Raw genomic sequence first — 20,782 nt, 5'->3', positions numbered from 1 at the left:
GGAGCAGTTTACATTAAGACCAATGCACAAAATGAGATTGAATATGCAAGCAATAAACAGTGATTTCAAAGATGTTTTTACAACGTTTTATTCTATTAAATATGAAAGAGCATACATACAGGTGTTATTTTAAGGACATAAATTACACAAGGATTACACAATCGGTCAGAAGAGCACAATAATGAAACATCTTTACATTTCAAACTTTTCTCGTTAGCTTTTAACAAATGAGTCTATTTCTGTTGCAAACAAGTAACAAGAGTGCTATTGAACTTTTGCAAATTCCCACAAAAACATCATGCTTAGTAGGATACTTTAAATGTTGTAAAGATGAAATCAGAATTAGGTTTCTAAATAACACGATGGAAGAGATTTACTACTTAATCAAGATAAATGACACCCTGAAATAGGAGCCGAGACAAAATTGGTCATTCATTAAAATGAAAAAAAAAAAAATCCACTCCAGACAGTACATTTGAATCTGCTTTCTTTACTTGTAGGAATACTCAGTGTGATTATATGCATGAGCAATAATCAGAACTGGCCCTAAATATTTATAAATGTAACAGTCACGTTTCAGACGTGATGGTTTCCAATTTCACTAATCTTTCCACAGCAGAAAAGCCAGGAATCAGTTTGTTCACGTTTCAAAATCCAGCTCTTGTGTAGAGGGCCAGTCAAGCCTATGCGTGATCTCCATGTTCATCTGTGCAGGGAACTACTGCATCCCAAGTATGTATTTTGGGTAATCACTAAATTACCAGACTGAGCAGCCACTGGCTCGGGAGAGGAATATTAGCCTGTCAAAAATACTAAAACAATGTCTTTTTAAACTTCAGGAAAAGAGGAATGTAATTTTATTATAATGAAAGCTCTCAGTTTGACATTCAGAAAACTACTCAGATAAAATACATATTAAGCATGTAGTCTGGGTTGTGTTCCTAGGGATTAGCTGAGGTGCTTCAATGTATTACTACAAACATTACCTGAGTGAGACAGACAAACTAATGTTACTGCAGTGTACACTTTAATTTTCAAAAGGAGCAATGAAACACAATTTCTAAGAACGGCTATTTTTGTAACTAAGGGCTTCACGTTTATTTTTAGAACTGGAGAATTGGGGTAATGTTCTGGGTAGTTTTCAAAACATTTTGCAAAAATACAGCTTGATCCTACAGCCCCCAGAGTATACAAGCAGTCCCAGTGACCTCCAAGGTAAGCATTCTCATATGGCAAAGAGCTGCAGGATTGTCTTTGCTTTTTTTTTTTTTTTCTTCAAAGAATGCTCACTAAAAGTGCAATACAGTGAAGCAAATAATCTGATTATTATGCTTTTATTATTAGCTGCAAAATGTTCAGATACTATTTATGCATTTTGTAAGGTGGGCATTCTGGTTTGGGTACAGTCAGACAATGTTAGAGGAGACGGGCAGGGTACACGCACACATTTCCCCAGTGTTGCAACACCCCAAAGCAGTTCTGTTGTATCATCCCAGCTACAGGTAATCACTGTACTGCTCAGAGTTTCACACTCTGATTTCTGTTTTGACAAGCACTGACATTTGTTTTGCTTCTCATTTCCACTCGGACATTTTCTCCCCCTTTTAGCTTCCAGGCACTCACTCTTTCCCCACCCAGACTCTCTTCTTCCTGAGATGTCAGACGTATATGCAATAAGCTTTGGAACCTGAGAATTTGGAGGTATCTTTTGATACTACAGGGCTGCATTTTTATCGTACCTTGTTATCTCTTGCTATACTACTACAGCTACAATATAAATCTTCTAACTAGTTGATACATGATGCCTTTCCCATAGAAATAATAAAAAAAAAAATGTACCACTCAGCCACTAATATATAACACTTGCTATAAGAGTGGCATTTCCCTTCAGCAAGTCCTTTTTTTCCAAACAAATTTTGAGGGACAATTTCCAAAAACCCAACTATGAAATACTCCTTGAAGTAAACAATTATCACAATAAAGAAAAAATACATCCAGAAAATAACACTCTCTCAAAATTAAAACTTATATACACCAAGAAAATGTTGAGATTTTTCCTCATTCTTTCATTAGTTCTACATTATCTGTAGATAAGCAACATTAAGACAAAGATAATGGTATGAATAGGAAAAACAAGCCTAGTGAAGTAAGTGCATCTTTTTTAATTCTCTTGAGAGATCAAGGAAATTCAGCACTCAACTTTATTTTCAAAATTGTTCTTAATTAAGGTAGCAAAAGGCTATTTAAGCTTAATACATTCCCTAAAGTTTTGAGTATCCATGACTTAGATCCTTCAATGGACTCTAAGCAAGCCATGCCACTGCACTTAGAATCACCTCTGGGTAACAAATTAAGAAATCCCTGAATGGGATTCAACAATAAATGCACTATTTATCTTTCTTGTTTTATGATTTGTTTTATAGTTCTTAATGGATTGCACTGTTATAATATTTATAACTAATTTGATGCTGTTCTTTAGCAAAGCTGAACTTTAGCTGCAGCAGTAATGCACACATGTATTTCTAAATTTACGAGCTGAGTTTTAACATATTAGAACAGAAATATTTAACATGTAAACTGTATCTGGATGTTCATTTTCTTAGCATAAATGCGAGAAGAAAAGATGGCAATAAGTGTTATTTATTTTTACATATTAGATCTGAACTAAAGAAACACTCCTCTGAATTAATTATAGTTAACTTACAAATTTTAGACAGTCAGTGAGCTCAGGTAAGCTATTTTCAGCATTCCTACCTGTCAGTCAGAATTTTTGATGACATTAATATTCTACATTGCATACTATGGAATGCTAGGTCAAAGCTTGTACTTCTTTTTTTCCCTCTACTTAACTGAGGTCTAATTCATGTTTTCTGTGGGAAAAGCTGGGATGCTTACATGTAAGTGTAACTATTTTAAAGAGACAGTTTTCTTCACATAGAATACAGCAAGTATTCTAGGGATTGCCCCTGTAGAAGTCAAACACAAGTGACAAATTACTATCTAGCTTCAACAATTTCACTCCAGAACTATTCTGAATCTATACTTGTTTTTGAAAACAAGTATAGATTATTTTTAAAAGTTTGCTTTCATGTGAAAAGGAGTGTTAGACCCGTAACCTCTGAACTTAACTGATGCAAAACAATGTCTGACAAGTGCAAACCCATGAACAAAATGCTATCATTAAATACTCAGATGATCCATCCAACTCAAAACACTTGCTGACTAGGTTTTTAAGGTCATCTAAACGCCAAAGGGTACAGGTAGACATTTTTTAATCGCTCCTCAACAACTGAGTGCCTAATTCCAATTGACTGAAAAGCCTCAACTTTCCGGCAATCCTCTAGGTGCCTGTCTATACCTTTAGGTTTTCAAGTGAAATTAAAAGCTGGTGCATAGTATAGAAACAAGGAATTTTTACAGGTTTGGCTACCTTTAAACAAATAGCACATTCGTGCCATGCAAAGTGTTGTTCAAAAAAACAAACAAACACTCGGCAATAATTTTCCATGGTTTAACTTATACACAGTCCTGAACTGTCTCCTCCTTTCCTCGTGAGAAAAGAGCATCAAGATCTAGAAATGTTTGCTGGAGCTAGGGGGCTGGAAGCCTATACTGGCCTCTGGGATTTCTCAGTGGAGGGGGGTGGCTTGACTCAAAGCTTCTATAGAGTTTACAATCTGGCCGAACCATGCTACTGCATGTATAGATTGTATATCGGGTTGTCAGATTTAGTAATGGACATTTAACAATTGGGATCGTTTAGAGAATGACCTTTCAATTTAATTAAAGCTGTAAAATGGCTTTGCATTTCTGGGATTAACCTTTTTAGATGGAGATGGCTGTTCCAGAAAAGGATTAGAGTACAAATGAATGGTCCCTCAATTTAGAAACTAAGCAGCTGCAAGAAGAAAAGTTCCAATTTTGAAGCCTAATTAAAGTGGTCAATTGTATAGTTTCTTACACTGACTTTTAAATTATACTAACATATTGCAACATTTCGAGTCATTCAAAGATGTAGTCAGTGTAACATGATTTATGTTTTCCAATACAAAATTGGTTTCTAACATTTACTTCAAAATAAACCACCTGACTTGCTTTGACATTGGGTATTTTAAATGTAATGGACAGCAGGATTACTTTGAACTTTGCATTAAATAGTCTTAACTTTCTTGCAAACATAAACTTGTGATTTCCATGTTTCACTCCCTCACTAGCAACTGAAATGTCTCAAGTTAGAAGTATACTTTGATTACATGTTGATCTACATTAAATATAGGGTACATAGGAAAAATCTTGTTTTTTACAGTGCACCCAACCAAAATCTGTACAAAAGATAACTACCCATTCTTTAATGTATTAGATGCAGACACTTTTTATAAATGTACCCTTATGTTCACTCACCAATAAAATAGTAAACAAATCAACTTTTTAACCATTTTTTTTATAAATTATTAGAGTATTTTACTGACACTCTCCAACAATATACAAAAATAATACTACAAGAGTACCAATCAGTCTGACCTACCCCTCATTTCACAGAAAAGTAGAGGTTATGGAAGGGTGTTCTTCTAATCAATCATCACTGTAGATGTCTCCTGCAAACGGTAGGTGTACATGGCTGCCCGTGACGTTGGGAAGTCGAGAGAGATCAGGCAGGTTCTGGATGCGTGACCTGAGTTCTTTCCGCACTTGGGACACTCTGGCGAGCTTGCGTTTGTATTCCTGTAATGGAGAAGGATTCATCATGAGACAAATACCATCTTTTTTTTTTTTTACTGCACTTAACACTTTCCAAATAAAGCATTCCTTATGCAAGTTAAATTAAATATCCTTACACAAGAGAGAACCCCCAAAATGGATTATTTTGGAGGCAAAGGCATCAGCTCTAGCGTTTTCTCAGCATCTGACTTCAGAAGCATAACTAGAGGATTTTTTTTTTTTGCTTTGAGTTGTAAGTATATGACCACTAAGAAGGAGAACAAGCCTAATTAACACAACTCTACATTTCTCCATGCAACCAGTAGAATGGGATTATTTTTAGAAACTTTATTAATGATAATTGATACACATATTCCACTATCACTCACAGAGTAAGGAAGGATAAACTCACTGATATCAAAGAAGTTACTTTCACCTCATACTGATGAAAGAATAAAAAAAAGCACCAAATACCACCTAACCATGTCTGTTGATCAGTCCTACCAAGCTGACCATTCATAAGTATTTTGTATTAAACCCAATATTAGTGGAGAAAACACAACAAAACAAACAAACAAAAAAACCTCCAACCAACCAACCAACCAACCAGCCACCCACCCACCACAAAAATACTACAATCTCATTCCAGCAGTTAATTCTTGAGTGGTGTTTGAATCAGCCGAATCCTGGCCAAATACATTCTCTGTCCACGAAGAATTGTGAAGCAGCAAATCGGCACCCCTTCATAGGTTCGAACTGTGATGCTAGGCAAACATGCACATTACCAGCTATATTCTCTCAAGATTTTACTCCAAAATCAGAAACGTGCCTTAAATGAGATTATCAGTTGCTTGACTCCATTAAGCTTCCCTTTTGCTGATAATAAATCATTTCCATAGTAACATCACATTTCTCACATCCAGCATTTTCCACACAAATTTCAGCTGGAACTTGTTGCCTAGTGAATATCAGCTCGATCAATATTACTGACAGTAGGTTTCCTCTCCTCACCAAGGCGCATACTCTCAGAAATTTAGTCTCCCATATACCAGCATTGCCCTCTTCCCCTGGCCAACACCTTTACGGCACAACGCACGCTCTCAGGGAGTCAAAACTTAGTCCTTGTGCCTTCTTAGAAATGGAGACCACTGAGAAGCTCAGGTCAAGGTTTTAGTATTACTACAAGACTAGAGTATATCAAAAATTATATAATAGGGCTTTAGAATTCACTAAAAGCTACAGAGTGTATTTTTTATACAATTTTGGTAATTGTAGAGATTGCATTTCCATGACAATTCTCCCCCTTGGGTAGAAATATTATTCACCTTCTCCAGAGCACCATAATTTTCCTGGCCCTCCCAAAACCACTCTAGAAATCACTGAAGATGATCAGTTTTCATGACTGATGAGCATGTCTGAAAGAGTTTTACAAACACAGGGATTGAGCAGTTTTGAGGTATTTCAAAGCTGATTTTTTTTCAGAGTTTAATTCCATGTAAAATCATTCTGAAAAGGCCACTTCTGAAAGGGTTTGCTTATATATTTTGAAGGCTGCCAATACAGTCCTGTCATTACCTAAGTAGTCCTTGACTGCTGGAAGGCAGACATCAGAAAATCAACATAAACAATACTTATATGTACAGCCTTTATTCTTCTATCATAATACTGTGCACATGCATATATATCCTTTTTCCCCAACCTCTATGCTGAGAGTGTGACTTAGCAATTAAAACAGAAGACTGGGAATGGCGATATCCAGGCTTCACTTCTGATATTGTTGCTGCATTGGAAATGCTGGATGCTGTGCAAGTGAGCAACCATTTACCCACACTGCTGACACTCCTAACTACAGAAATCCTCTTGGAGAACTTCAATTTCACTTTCATTATGTTGATTTTAACACACACTTCAAATTACCCCTATGTAAACAAGGCTAGATTCAAGCTATTTACTTCAGACAGACAAGGACAAGCAGAAGCATGTTGTTTTCTCCTGCCACAGGGAGCATAATTTGCATCGCTGGCTGCCTATGGAGAACCTTACTCCTGGGATACGTGGGCAACTTGGCGTATGGAATTGAATTTACTTTAATTCCTTCAGTGGCCTAAGATACGACTACTTTAAAGCAATAATTTTTGGCACTACCAGTCATAAAAGTAGGTTTATGAGATGATTATAAAAAACTTATTTTGCTAATCAGAATCCCACTGATTTCATTAGAATCCTCACAGTTTTCATTACTTGACAGCATTGAATGTAATATTTTGTAAAACTAATGCTAAGAATGTAGATTCCACACCTAGATCAATAGCATTTCTCTATCAAGTAAGTGCCAGGCAAAAAAAGCCCAATAATTTTTGATTGACCAGATACTACAATCATCATGAATAATAAAAATGTGGGAAGCCCAAACAGGCGGTGCCCTGCATATCATATTTTCCCTTTCAACTGAAATAGGTTGAAACAGATTTTGATAGAGAGTTTCTACAATTATCTTACAGATGGGCTACAGCTAAAACCACTTGGAACTTAATGAGTACGCCTTCCCATTTTCAACATTAAAATAACTTTGATCTCTCATCTGATCACTAACACTATGGCATACATCAAAATACTGTGTGGCAGCAAATGCATAGCAAAGGAAAAAAAAGAAAGGCCTGATTGCAAAGCAAGAATAGAAGATTCACAGAAAACACAAATATTTAATCTGCACTCTTGTCAGCCATAGAAAAAAAAGGTAGGGTGGAAAGCAACACTCTCATTACACAAAGGAAAAAAAAAAAGGAAAAAAAAAAGCAAAAGCTAAAAAGGCTTTTTGAATGTTCAGGGCATGAGTATACAGAGGCATCTGTGCCTGGTAGGTAGATTGGTTTTAGAGCTGAGGTCCTTGACTTTCCAGGCCAGTTCCAACCTTCCAGGCTCAGGTGCCGACGCCGGTGCTGCATCTCGGAGCAAAGGCTTCTCATGGGCTGTCTGAATAGCACAGGCATCGCTAGCAATCTTAAAAGGTTCAGATGAAGGCAAGCAGCATGTGTTATCTACATTTTAAAGTGCAGACATACAGTATTTATTTATAGGCTCCTCCTTATTAAAATATAACACCTCACCCAGCCTGGGTATTTATGCAAGGAAGATTGGCAGCTAGAACTAGAGGAGCCAGGCAAGCCTCTCTATCGATCCAGAAAATGTAATAGCTGGGCTAAATTTTGTGCTGTCTTTAAAAACCTGCCATGGCTCACATCCTTCACCAGTATGATTAAAGACTCATGCTATTTGTCAGTGCTAAGGTTGAATGAAATCCCAGAACAACTTAGCATTTAAAGCACTAAACAGAGCCTGAATACATTTATGTGCATCATACACACACAAAAAAACAAACTTGAAAAATCGAGGACAGTCATGACAAGCTTAGGAAAGGAGTGACTCGGATAACCTTCCACTATAATTTTGCCCCCTTTACTTGAAAAGAGTTTTCTATTTTCTACAACTTAGCAATACTTCAGAATCTATCAGTTTGTCATTAGGCCTTACCACAACTGGCGTAAAATAGTCCTATGAGCAGCTACCCAGTGACTGCTTTGTTAATTTCTTGTTGTTCTATGCATTGCCTCATGCATTGCTTACTGCATGCTATTCAAACTCTGCTCTGTATACAGATTTACCAATATTCTTACAGGCTTGCTAATGGCATACTTCACCATTCATAAACATAACTGATTCTTCAGGAAACTTCTTTGGGCAGGAAATGAGAAATCAAAATCAAATGCATTCTCTAATTTTGAATATTGGATTTTTCCCAATGCTGACAATTACCAAGAATGTAACGCTTCAAATCACATTTTTTAAATTAACTTAAAATATCATAGACTCCTCAGCTTGTGTGCTAATGAAGCAACAGGAAACAATGAACTCAGAATTTTGAAACCCACAAACTAAATTTGTGACCATCTCGGGATTTAAATGACTTTGTTATAGATGGTACCGTTAAACTGGTACCACTGCAGATCTTCAAAATGTACATTTCTGAGTGCAGCAGTAGTAAACGGGAACCAAGTATTTTACCAGGACATTTCCCATCTGAAGGGTGAATGACAGAAATGCAAAATCCTGCACAGTGGTCCCAATCTACTCTTCTTTGTCCAGCTCCTTCCAACCTAAACTCGGGTCTCAAATCTCATTCACCCCAGTCTTGACCCTTGGTCTCTGCCTCCATTCCTCAAATACTGTTTCCAGAACCAACTTCTTTGTCCAGCAAGGCTGTTTGGTGCCTCTCACCCCACCGTCATGCCTGTATTCTCACCCAATACAAACACAACTGTTTTTTTCCTAACTGTTCTGATTTTCTTCCTTTCTGGCTCCGTGTGTGAATTCCTCCCTCTCCAATCCCGGTCTGCAATTACCACTTTGTCTATGAGTTTAGCTGCTTCTGGTTCCAGTTCCATCTATTTCTCCCCAATCTTTTACTCAGCCTGTCCCTGTTCTCTGCCTACATAGCATCTCTGTCAGACTTCTCTGTCACCTCATACCAGTTTTTGCTCCCATTCTCTTTGTCCAAATGAATTCCAGTTCCTCCCATTTCAATCCTACATGATGTTACATTTTTCTGACCGCTCCCTTCCTTCTCAGCCATCTGATCTCTTTTCCTCCCATGGCCATGCTCTGTCCCCTACTCCATTCCTTACTGTAACATCTAGTCCTAGACTCCTTCCTATTCTCTGTTTCCTGTGGTTCCACGTTTACAGACACTTGTCCAAGTTCTGCACACTCAAAACCATTGGCTTCACCTCCACATTACTTAGACTCACAGGAATCATGGACAACCCACCCACAGAAGAAGTGTCCATCTCTCACACCAGGCACTTGGCCCATGGTCAGCTCACAAAACAGCCATCTACAGCTGCAGTCACAGAAGTCTTCTTTAGCCCAAGCTGGAAAAGAAACTCTCTGGCAGAGAAGCTCTTCATGGAAGTCAATAATGTCTAAGAAGCCTCTGATGTGCATATTAAAAGTAAGATTTTTTTTCTAAAGGCTTGTAATTTCATTAAATTCAGGTTGATTTTGATTAGTATACCAAAATGTATGCGCCTGACAGAAAGTTTCCCCACTCCATAATACTTTGAGAAAGAACATTAATAATGTCATCTCAAATAAAAGATCTTTTTTTTTTTCCTTTTTTCTTTTGAAGATTGTTTTATTACAAACTCATCTTTAGCTTTATTCTTGAAGATTAATTGTGTTGGCAAAAAGTTGGTCAATGTTTCAGAAATTTAAAGCAAAAAAACAGGGACATGTAGGCTTAATTACAAGCTGTACCACTAGGCTTACTTTATATTCACCTTCACTCAATCAGAAAAGGTCCACGGTAATGTATATAAATTTATAAAATAAATTACTATTTAAAGATACTAATTTAATTAGAGAATCTATTACAGGACAATGATTTAACTGAGATCATTTGAGGATGACAGATATGAATAGCAGTTCCTCAGGATGCCTGCTTGAAGTTAAATTTGGTCTTGGTGTTTTATCATCCAACATAGGACTTTTATCTCATTGAAAACTTAGCTGTTATAATAAACTTGAAGGTACCTACTTCCAAGAGATGCTTACATTACACTAAATTCTTACGTTTCAAATTTTGACTAATAGCATGAGGTTCTGAAGAACTTCTGATGACAAGGAATTAAGCACTTAAGTAAAATTCTGCACAACTGAGCTCAAATGTTCAAGCAGATACTCTACAGATTAAAACAGAATAGTTTTGAAAATAAGAAAATAAAAATGAAACAGCCTTAGGCTTCAAGATAGCTTCTTGAAGTTTCACCTATTCAAAAACAATCTGAAAGATATCCAAATTAAAGGGTTCCACTTCAAATTGAATTTTTGTGACAATTTTTGTGGTCTACTGGAAAAAAAACGCGTCCTTCACAATACATTTAGGAACAGCTGAGTAAAGTCCTCAGGCTCAAGTATTTACTGTACCAAGTGGCTGAACTTTACAAATTGTGCATCACACACATTCCTCTTTTCATGTAACCATTATGTGCAGGTCATTACAAAGGTCTCAGCATCAAATTCCACATGTGCAATTCATCTTTCTAAAGCCAATGCTGTGGGTGCTCAACTGCAAAAACGGGGACTTTGATGTTCATTATTTAATGGAGACAAATGGACATCCAAGAGTATGAAATTTCTGTGAAGCCAAGACTACAAGTAACTATTTGTAAACCTGAGAAGGAAAGCAGCAGTTCACCTTACTAAGTAGGGGTTTTATCTGCAGCTGGCCAAGAGACAAATGTTTCAGGTCCTTATCTCTTCCTTTTGTCAGAGGCATATATATAAAGTAGAAGTAGCAAGACCTAGGTTTATTGCAGCAATGCTAAGTAATAGTAGCAGTCTAATCTGAGCAGCAGCAAATTTAAAGCAAGGTAATATACACAGCTTTTGCTACTGCACAGTAGAGCCACTAAATATTAACCTGTGAGCAAGGCAAAAAAAAAAAGAAATCAATGAGAAGTATGTGAATTAGAAGCGTTCTGCTGACCTGAGATTGGGTATTCACTGTATTTCAAGTGGAATAAACATAAGTAATATAGATGGAGGACCTCAACTTTCTGCTACAATTGAACCAAATACTGTTGGCCTACCAGTGCAGGACTATCTGTGCAAAACTTATCTTAGGACATTTTGAACAAGCTCTTTGAACTATTTTCACTTCTCTCAGTTTCCCATTTCATATACTACTTCTATCAAACCTGAAGAAACTGCTGTGAAGGACGACCAGAATATAATTCCTGAAAAGTCTTACCTGAAGCGCACATGGCTATTTCTTAACAGATTTTTAAAAGTGCTTCTCAAAATATGCCATGAAATGCCAGGGGGTCATCCAATCTGCGTATACTAGTAACTCTGATCAGCTAGACATCTTATTATATGTGTCAATTCATTGCACAATTTCATTAAGTAGGCTGATACATCCATTTTACAGATGTGGATTCTAAAGAAGATTTAGTGGCAGCTGAAAGATGAGCGTTCACGAGTCTGATTTACTTTAATGGCAGTTGAAAGAACTCAGCATTACTTGAGAAATTAAACTGTAGTTTACGTGACTAATAATTGCATGTGTAAAACAGACTGCACAGTAATTTTGTTTTTCTCTCCTTTATGAGTGTGAAAAATATCCTTCAAATGTACAGCTTAGTGATGGGTATGGGAGTGTGTGAAAGGTAGGACTGGATGGAAAGGGAGCACTGTGCAGCAGCAGTAGGTATTCTGACTGCTTGAAACTGTCCCTCTTATGCCCTGTGGGAACATCCAATGCAAATTCTACTATACATGAGGCAAAAATGCAACTGCAACTCACAGTCAACAAAGAAAGGAGAAAAATATTTCCTAACAATGGGTATAAAATTCCATTATTTAAAAAAAACACAGTGCTTTAGTATTAAATTGAGAAAGTTGTGCGTAAGGGAACTAAAATCCGTTGAGAGCGTGGAGGAGCTACAAGAAAAAAACTCAAAATTTAAGTCTCTTATCAGAAAAACAAACAACAACAAAAAAACAATTTCAGGCAGCAAATTTGGCATACCCACACTTTTTTTTTTTTTTTTACATTATTTCCTCAACTCTGAATTGCTCGAGTAACTAGTCTTATTTTATAACTAAAAGGGCACAAAAAGAGATTGCCAGGGTAAAAAAAATCATAAAGAAACAGAAGAAAAAGTAGCATCAGAAAGCAGGACAAAGAACAAGTAAAGAACATAAAAAAAAAAGACATTTACAGTGTTTTTCCTGAAGTTTTCTTTCCCATTATGAACTATTTTCCTTCCAAAAGCCTACAGCTAGCAATAACCCCACTAATGCACATCTTTCTGTGATCCACTGATGAAAGAAAACATGTATCAAAGGTTAGCAATCATTTCTATCTAAAATGCCTAAGCTCTTTAAAGCATCTTTCATCCATTCAAGCCACCTGTACTTTGTTAAAAAGGTCTTTAAAATGATTGTCCTTGTTTATGTAAAAGCTCAAGTCACCTGTGGGTTTTCTGTTTGTTTTGTAGGCCTGGATTTCTATCCAGTCATGGATAAATGACCTTTGAAGATCAAGTCATTAGGATAAAACAGTTAAATGTTGTTAAAGTAACTAAATAATTCATTACTAAGATATTTCTAAATAAAATCAGAGTAATTCAATAGACATGTTATAGAGTTAAACTGCAAGTAATGGAAAAGATTCTTTAGTTCTTTCCATTTGCATCCCGTTTTTTAATAAATGTGTAATTTTGGAATGGAGGGAAAGATAAGGCAGAGTCATTACAAAGTTTCAAATTTCAGATCTTCCTCTTAAAGATTGCAGTGACTGAGATTTCCAATTATGCAGTAAACTCTGGTACTCTTTCTCCTCAGTTCCCTTACTGTATTTCCTAAACTACTCCTTTTGATTTTCACAGTGCTGAAAAAAATGAATTATACAAAGTAGTAACTAGTAGTAAATAGCCTAAATTCCTTGTTTTGCCATGTGCTTCTTGCATATCAGTATGCAAGTCATGTAGTACACTACCTAGTTCCTTGTTTTCTTCTTTTTTTTATCACAGACATTCCAAATTTCTTATACATACAAAATCCACTCTCAGAAACTTGATATTATTTTAAATTGCCACCAAAGGTGCCAGAAATATTCTGGCTCTACTTCCATTTCTAGAAACTCAAAAAATTACAATCCTCTAAACTGCTTTTCCTTACTATCCCTTAGGAAAGTAGAAAAGAGTGTTTTGTTGTTTTTTTTTTAAATCGGATTTGAGGTCCACACTACAAAATTACATTTCTCTCATTCCTCTGCTGAGGAATGCTTCAAATTCCCTGAGGAGAAAACAAGAACTGAAGTAGCAACGTAGGCTTGACTCTTGCTGAATAAGGGGGTTACCCTTCAATTTTTGGCAAGTTGAATACAAATATACACGTCATCTAGGACAACTTAAGAATTTTAAAAATACTTATTCATCTCTTCTCTACTTATTCAGTCCCTAAGACCACACATCCTTATGTCTCACAATGTCTCATATGTCTCACAAACATTAAGTTCAAAATAAAAAGACAAAAATAAATTAAGCCTAGGATCTGATGACTGGGACTTCTGGGACTTTCATCAAGGGGAAGAAAACCAGCAGGTCTAAATTTCAGGCAAGAGTTAACAGGGTTGGCTTCTGTGCCACCATGCTGCCTTGGGAGGCTCTAGGGCACAGCCAAACCAACCTGCCAGTGCATGTTTTAAGATTTGCGGTCTGCTGGACGTGACCAGTTTATGAACAACGTATATACGGGTATGAGTTTCCAACCTGCTCGGAGGTAAGGGCTTGAGTGTCAGGCATGGGTATGTCACTTTGCTTTCACTCTGCAGTGCAACTCTCATGCAAAGGGCCCTGTGTAAAAGGGGAAACATGGTAACAAAGATAACCTCTAAATCCAAGGTATGTTTATGGTAAATGATTTAACCATGACGTATGATAAAACAAAGACTTGCACCAAATCTTGAGATGCAGGCTTCAAGATCAACTGTAGAAGTCACTATATAGTCACAAAAAATAAAAATAAAAATTTGGAAGGCCTCACCTTGTAAAGCAAAAGGTGATTTCTCTACTCGCACCTTGCAAAGCCACCTGAGTGGAAAACCAAGTTATCCAGGCACAGCAAGCTGAAGGGACTGTGCAGGCTGGATGAGGCCCTCAGTCATGCTGGGGAGCTCTGGTACATCCTTGGTATTGCAAGGACACACCGAGCAAGTCCAGCACTGACTGAGGGAAGCAACTGCTGAAGGCACAGAGACAGCACCATTGTCCTTTCACGGCTGAAAAGAACCAACTACACCAACACACTTTTGCTTCTGTCTGGGGAAAGCGACATGCTCACAGCTGTGTTAGCACGAAGAGTCAAGGTGACATGGCTAAAACCAAACCAAACCAAACTAAAAAAAGCCCCTTCCCAACAGTCTTTAAAACCTATGTTGAAAGTTGCAACAGCGCAGGACGTATTTCATTACATTTCCAACAAACTGAACCAAGGAGGAGAAAGTTTGTCATGCAGTATGGCAAAAGTTGTGTGACATAGCATAAAGTTCTGCTAGGTACTGGAATATTTGAAGAAAAAGTATTGTTGAACACACATGTGCCTTGAAAAAGCCAGCAGCATACTTGAACAAATTCTGTATGCAACAGCTTGGGAGAAATCTTTTTTGCTGCTGAACATTTTGCACGCAGTACAGGTGGTATCTCCCATGGAAAAGGTTTTAATGCAAGTTCGGACCTCGTGTAGCTGTCAGATGAGTACAGCATTGCTCCCACCCACTGCTGGACTGCGAGCCTGCCCGCTGTCCCTCACTGCAGTTCATCTTTGCATTTACATTTTGTACTGATAGCTGTTTTTATTGGAGCTCTAATTACATTCAGTATTTCTAAGCAACTTTCTCCTACTGATACATAGGCACTTGCTCACATCAGAAAATACACTCGCTTTAAACCTTAAGTCACATAATTATGTTTTCTGAAAGTAATAATAAAAATACATATTTAAATGCTAAGCATTTACCAGTTATATCTAATGAAGCAAATTTGGAGATTGTGCTCAGCATTTTAAAACTAAAGATAGCTAAAACCTAGATCACACATCTCAATTTTTATTACTTTCGCTTTTTAAGAGCAGCTACCGTAAATATTTACAGACAACTCCAAAACTGAAGTTCAAGTCATCAAGATTGTTTTACAGCCCACACTTAGAAATACCCTCGTGGGCCTACAAATTAATCTTTACTGTTGAACAGAAGAGTAAAGTTACAACCTACAGCTGCTGTCGTACAGCACAGTTTCTCTGAGCATGTTGCATGAAAAGAACATTACTCCTCAGCTGACTACAGTGGCTGTTATCCAGCACGGCTTCAAGGATTTGGGACTAGGATATTTGCCAAGTTGTAGAAGCGTAAGCAGAGCACGGAGGACAGAAATGGAATAAGTGAGATGCTCCCAGTCAGCACAGTGACAGGAAGCTTCTTAATCTCGAACCTTAAGATTTGGAAAAAACAAAAACTTTTTTTTTTGCATATATATAAAAACTACTTGGCTCGAAAGCAGTTTCATAATCCTGTGGACTCCAATCCTACTAGCACTGATTAGCCTGTTATTAAAGAAGGATTCCTCTATGACTCAAGAATTAACATTAAGCATAACAAATCTACTGGACTGTGGGCTTGTGAATAAAGGAAGATCTCTCTGTTCCACAAAAATGTCTTGGATGCTTCTCAGGATGTGGCAGAAGACACTAGTCAGCCAGGAGGAAAATATATAATAAAGGTGCTGCTTTCCTTCTGGAAATGCTGAGAACAAGGGGTACAAAATTGTAGAAGAGCCTGTTCCATTTTCAATGGCACAGGAATGACTCTCTCTTACAGGCATTGCAGCAAGAGAAATCATTAACAGTCCGTATAAATCACAGTTGAGTCAGAAAACAAAAGGAGCAGTGATTTAAATATTACTTTCTGGAGTTTAGCCTGGCCACACCAAACTTCTTGCTGCAATCCATATTTTAAGACAGCACGATGGCACAGTAAGAAATCCAGAAGACAGCATATTCTTGAGAGGAACACATCTGAAAAGGAAGTGGATGTGCACTGGAAGAAACTGCAGTAGAATGCAGCTAGCTTCTCAGATGGTGGAGCACGGCCAGTTTGTGCAGGTTCCCCTGCAACAAACCAGCATGCACAGTGACTGTACTTCGGGTTTGTACCTGCAACAGCATTTTGTGTTTTATTCCACAATCATTCAGCCTCAGGGTAAAAAGGCTTAGAGATAACGTGGCTTAGCAAGATCGCCTGGTTTCTTCCACAGATATTATAAATAAGGACTTGTCACTCCTGCATCTTCAGGTAATGCCATAGCTGAGCTCAGTAATTGTGATTAAAAGAGCAAATTAATAGGTATATACATAGACAGAATTTAATTCTCTCCGCTGAGGTCATACCTACTATCTTTCTATGCCAAATGATGAGTTTCTCTACTGGAAACAGCACTCATTTCACTACATGGCCTGTGAAAGCAAGCACAAGAAACACCTGGCTTTCAAGATGGTATGCTAAACTGCTTTGCTAAGCAGTCAGTGTATGCTATGCTAATGTGAGTGGCACAATTTTCATATTTAAGCTGTTTAAAACCAAAGGTTGCTTAATATATCACTGGTTTAAAAATCAAAAAAATTAAAAATTAAATAAATGCCGCTGCCACCACCAGCCCCAACAACAAAGTTTTCCTAGGACAGAAGGCAGAAAATGGGGAAAGAAGAAAACATTTTACTGGCTCTCGTGCAGTTGTTGCTTATATTGGTTATTATGGAATCATAAACGAGTGAAAGACTGAAAAGATATGGCTGGAAGCTACTCATCAACTATCAGTTTAACTAAAACCCTGTTGTAGTTGCTTGCTTTTTTTTTTTTCCTGGATGTTAAATGATTATCAGAATCTGGTAGGCAAAGCAACCCCGAAGGAAGTTAAGTACAATGATAGCACAGATTGCTTATCTATCAAATATACTGACCTTAGAGATGAACCACCACTTTCTGATCATGGTTCACTATGGCTGACAGATGTTAATTATATCCATAAGATAACAGCAGCTTTAAATGAGAGATTTTAAGTTTCTAGAACACCTCTGGAATTTAACCAGGTTTCATTTTGATGCTGTGGTCTCTTAGACAACAAACAGCACCAGATTCAGCTTCACTATTGTATTGATATGTAGGATGACAACCAAAAACAAGGTGGAGAGGGGGGTGGAAGAGGAGATTCTCTAAGAATACAACATTCCCAGCATTTTCTTACTGGCCGCAGCACAAGGAAAAAGCAGAGTAAGTGATATAAGAAAAAATAAATAACACAATGAAGCAAATTATAAGTAGTGAATTAGGATGCAATGCAGGAAACAACTGAATTCCTATCTTCTGCCCTTGCAGAATCATTCCTCCTACTCCAGTAGTCACTAGCAACCTAGATATAAGTTACATTAAAATGTCGTGTTTGAAACATTATGAAGTGTAAATCTTGCAGGAGTTCTACTGTCCATTACGTCTTCTGCCTTCTGCTGTCCTCGTAATCAGAAGGGCTTATGTTTATTCAGATCAGGACAGCTCAAATGCTCATTTTAAAGAAGTTACAATTAACTCAACACTCCACACAGAATTCAAGAACTCACTTGCAGGCAGAACTCTTGAACCCCCAGAACTATTAGACTTCTACCTCCTTTGCTGTCTCATGATATAAGTATTTGGGCTGGAATAAAATGAACCTTATCTGAATACTATTGACTTAAGAGAAACAAAGGGTGAAATAAAAAATGTTATTAGGAGTGGAAAGGGATAATAAGTGCCTAACATTTGAGGAACTAGAGCAAAGGAAGCATCTACTTGACCCTTAAGACTGCAGTCAGATGTAAATCTTGTTTCTCCAACAATCTTTCTTCTCCAACCTTCTTTGCTTTGTTCTACTGCTATTTTATTGTTAATGTGTTATTTTTAGTAGCAACTTCAAAATAAAAATATTTTGAATGGTGAACTCAAAGCTCAAACACTTACTACTAAACTTTCAGCTCTACGTCTTTGAAAGTTTAACCTTCTCTTGCAATGTAATAACTGACAAAGCAGCCACTACACGTTTTCCACAAAGGGAAACATTCAAATTGCAGCAGATCAAAGGCTTAATTTTACAATGATTTCTACTAGTTATCAGTTGTCTACATCTAAATCAAGGACTCATGGACTACCTTCAATACTTCAGGACTTGTGCTAAAGATACTGATTAACATTCCAGCCCTCTGGCACGCATCTACTGGAACTTCTAACGTTTGTTTTAAAAGTATGTGCATTCTTCTGATTTCTTTGCTTTCCCCCCTCACCCTCACTTACAAATGAGACGTATGCTGTGGCAAGCACACCCAGCTACGTAGAGAGAACCAATGACCACTTTGGCACTCAGAAACTACTCTGAATCTGGAGCCAGGTAATGTTGCTAAACAGTCATTTATGTCTTCAGAGTACTTATCTTGACTGCTAACAAAAATGTAATTTTCTGCCTAAAAAGTCACATTACCTTCCTCCTCTGCCTATGCACCTCAAAAATACCGTTCTCATTGGCCTAAAACTTTTTTTGTTTGTTGTTCATTTTTTTTGTGCATGTAAAAGTGCAAAACCCAAGTCATTAAAATTTCCTTTGTAACACTTAGATATTCAAGTGTCCCAGATGTTCCCATTTAAATATGTACTATCCCACTTCACATAATGAAGCTTTTCTTCATTTAGAAAAAGCTACAACTTATTTTCCTTCATTTTCTTGATAGACCATTGGAATCGATTTGATAGCTGTTTGAAAGTTTTTCCAAGTCGATTTGAATTCATAATGTATTTCTAAAGTACCATAGCACTGAGAACACACTGTTAGGTCAACTTCACAGACAATGAAAATTAATCAGAAAAGTGCTTTTGTGAAAATAAACAAAGATTTCACCTGTTACTGAAAACAGGCAAGAGAAAGCAGCTAGCCAAGTTGAAGAAAGCAGCTCAAAACACCAGCTCTTCAGACTAATGCTGTCAGAAGAATATTGCTTCCATCCTATTGCATGCAAACACTTCCACCCTCAATAGCACTATTTTTTCAAGATGATACAACACAGCGGTAAAAGGATGTTTAGTGAATAGTGATGCTATTTGATTCCTATAAACAAACAGCTAACCCTCCCAACCCCACACGAGTTAGCTCAGCTCTCCATCCCACCGTATCTCCCAGCCAGTGTGTCCTCTACAGTCCTCCCAACACTACCCCAACCCCTTGATGCCTTCTACATCCCACAAGGATTGTTTTGGCAAAGAATATCAGAGGCTGCGGCTGGTTCTAAGCTACACACACAATGCCTGGAGATCAGGCTAAGGGAGAATTGCTACTGAGATAGTCCTTTGGGCCTCTCTACTATTTACAAAACTAAATTTGCCAAATGTAAGGAACTAAACTATTTTTGTTTCCCTGTCAAATGAAAGAAGAATTGATGGACTGTCCGCATGACTGCTTTGGTCTTGTCTCCTGAGAAATCAACACTTACAAGCCTACTATAATAACAATACACGCTTCCCTTTTCCACCAATCACTGCCAGCAGCAGCTGGAATGCGCTAGAAAAATGTTTTGTACTCTCTAACCAAGTCAACTTAATGCACTTTTTATCTGGGAAATACATCTTCATACGATATAACAGAAAAAAACTCCAAGACAATGTACAGAATTTGTATGTCATCCTGTGTTGTTTCCCTGTATTCTATTTCACCTTATTCCACCATTAGTCCACAGCATTCCAGATTTTGGCAGTGGAAAAGCTTTAAAAACTCAGAAGTAGACTAATTCAGTATTCTTTTAGCAAAACTGATACACATCTCAACTGTTTTAGCAGAAGTAAACATACTCTGGCCTTTCTTTTGGTCTAAAACTGAATTTTAAGGCAAGCATAAGGACCACTTTACACCCTTACCAGGTGATGGGGAGCACTCCTATGAAAAAAGGCTCTGATATCTCCCTTTACACAGCTACCAGGCCGTGAAACTAACTTAGCAGGTGTTATTGTAGAATATATTGCTTTCTCATTGCTGCTGAAATTGCCTTACTTGTTCATTACATCCCCTAGAGTAACCAATACATACAGCTTCAAGAGACAACGAGTAATGAGTAGAGTATGAGTTTTACTCTATTCAAGAGTAATGAGTGCTGGTGTGTTTACATGGTCCTCAACCACGTTTTAATTCATAGCCTCCAAGTCGTTCTTCCCACTCTCCCTCTTATATGGTACATACTCCTCTCCATCAGGGAAATCATAGAATTGTTTAGGTTGGAAAAGACCTCTTAGATCATCAAGTCCAGCCATACAAACATAGGTATGGAGAAAATAATCCACCTTCTAAGACAACACATTTTGAAATAAGATGCTAGGAAAAAATATGTGTATGTATAAACACATATCATAAAAATCTCAGCTTCCAATTGCAATGAAGGCAAAAATGAACACTTGTTC

General features: G+C 37.4%; 1 protein-coding gene across 1 annotated transcript in view; it reads right to left on the bottom strand.

Moving 5' to 3' along the window:
- Nucleotides 1-72: 72 nt before the first annotated feature.
- Nucleotides 73-20,782, bottom strand: part of RPRD1A (regulation of nuclear pre-mRNA domain containing 1A) — a 43,016-nt gene continuing 22,306 nt past the window's right edge. The window contains exon 7 of the mRNA XM_080581074.1: nucleotides 73-4,722. Coding sequence (XP_080437200.1) covers nucleotides 4,573-4,722 — 150 coding nt within the window. The 3' untranslated portion in view covers nucleotides 73-4,572. The remainder of the gene's footprint in view (nucleotides 4,723-20,782) is intronic.

The sequence above is a fragment of the Anser brachyrhynchus genome, assembly GCF_964034855.1.
Source record: "Anser brachyrhynchus genome assembly, chromosome: 2".
Lineage (NCBI taxonomy): Eukaryota > Metazoa > Chordata > Aves > Anseriformes > Anatidae > Anser > Anser brachyrhynchus.
This window is presented reverse-complemented; position numbering and strand designations above follow the sequence as displayed.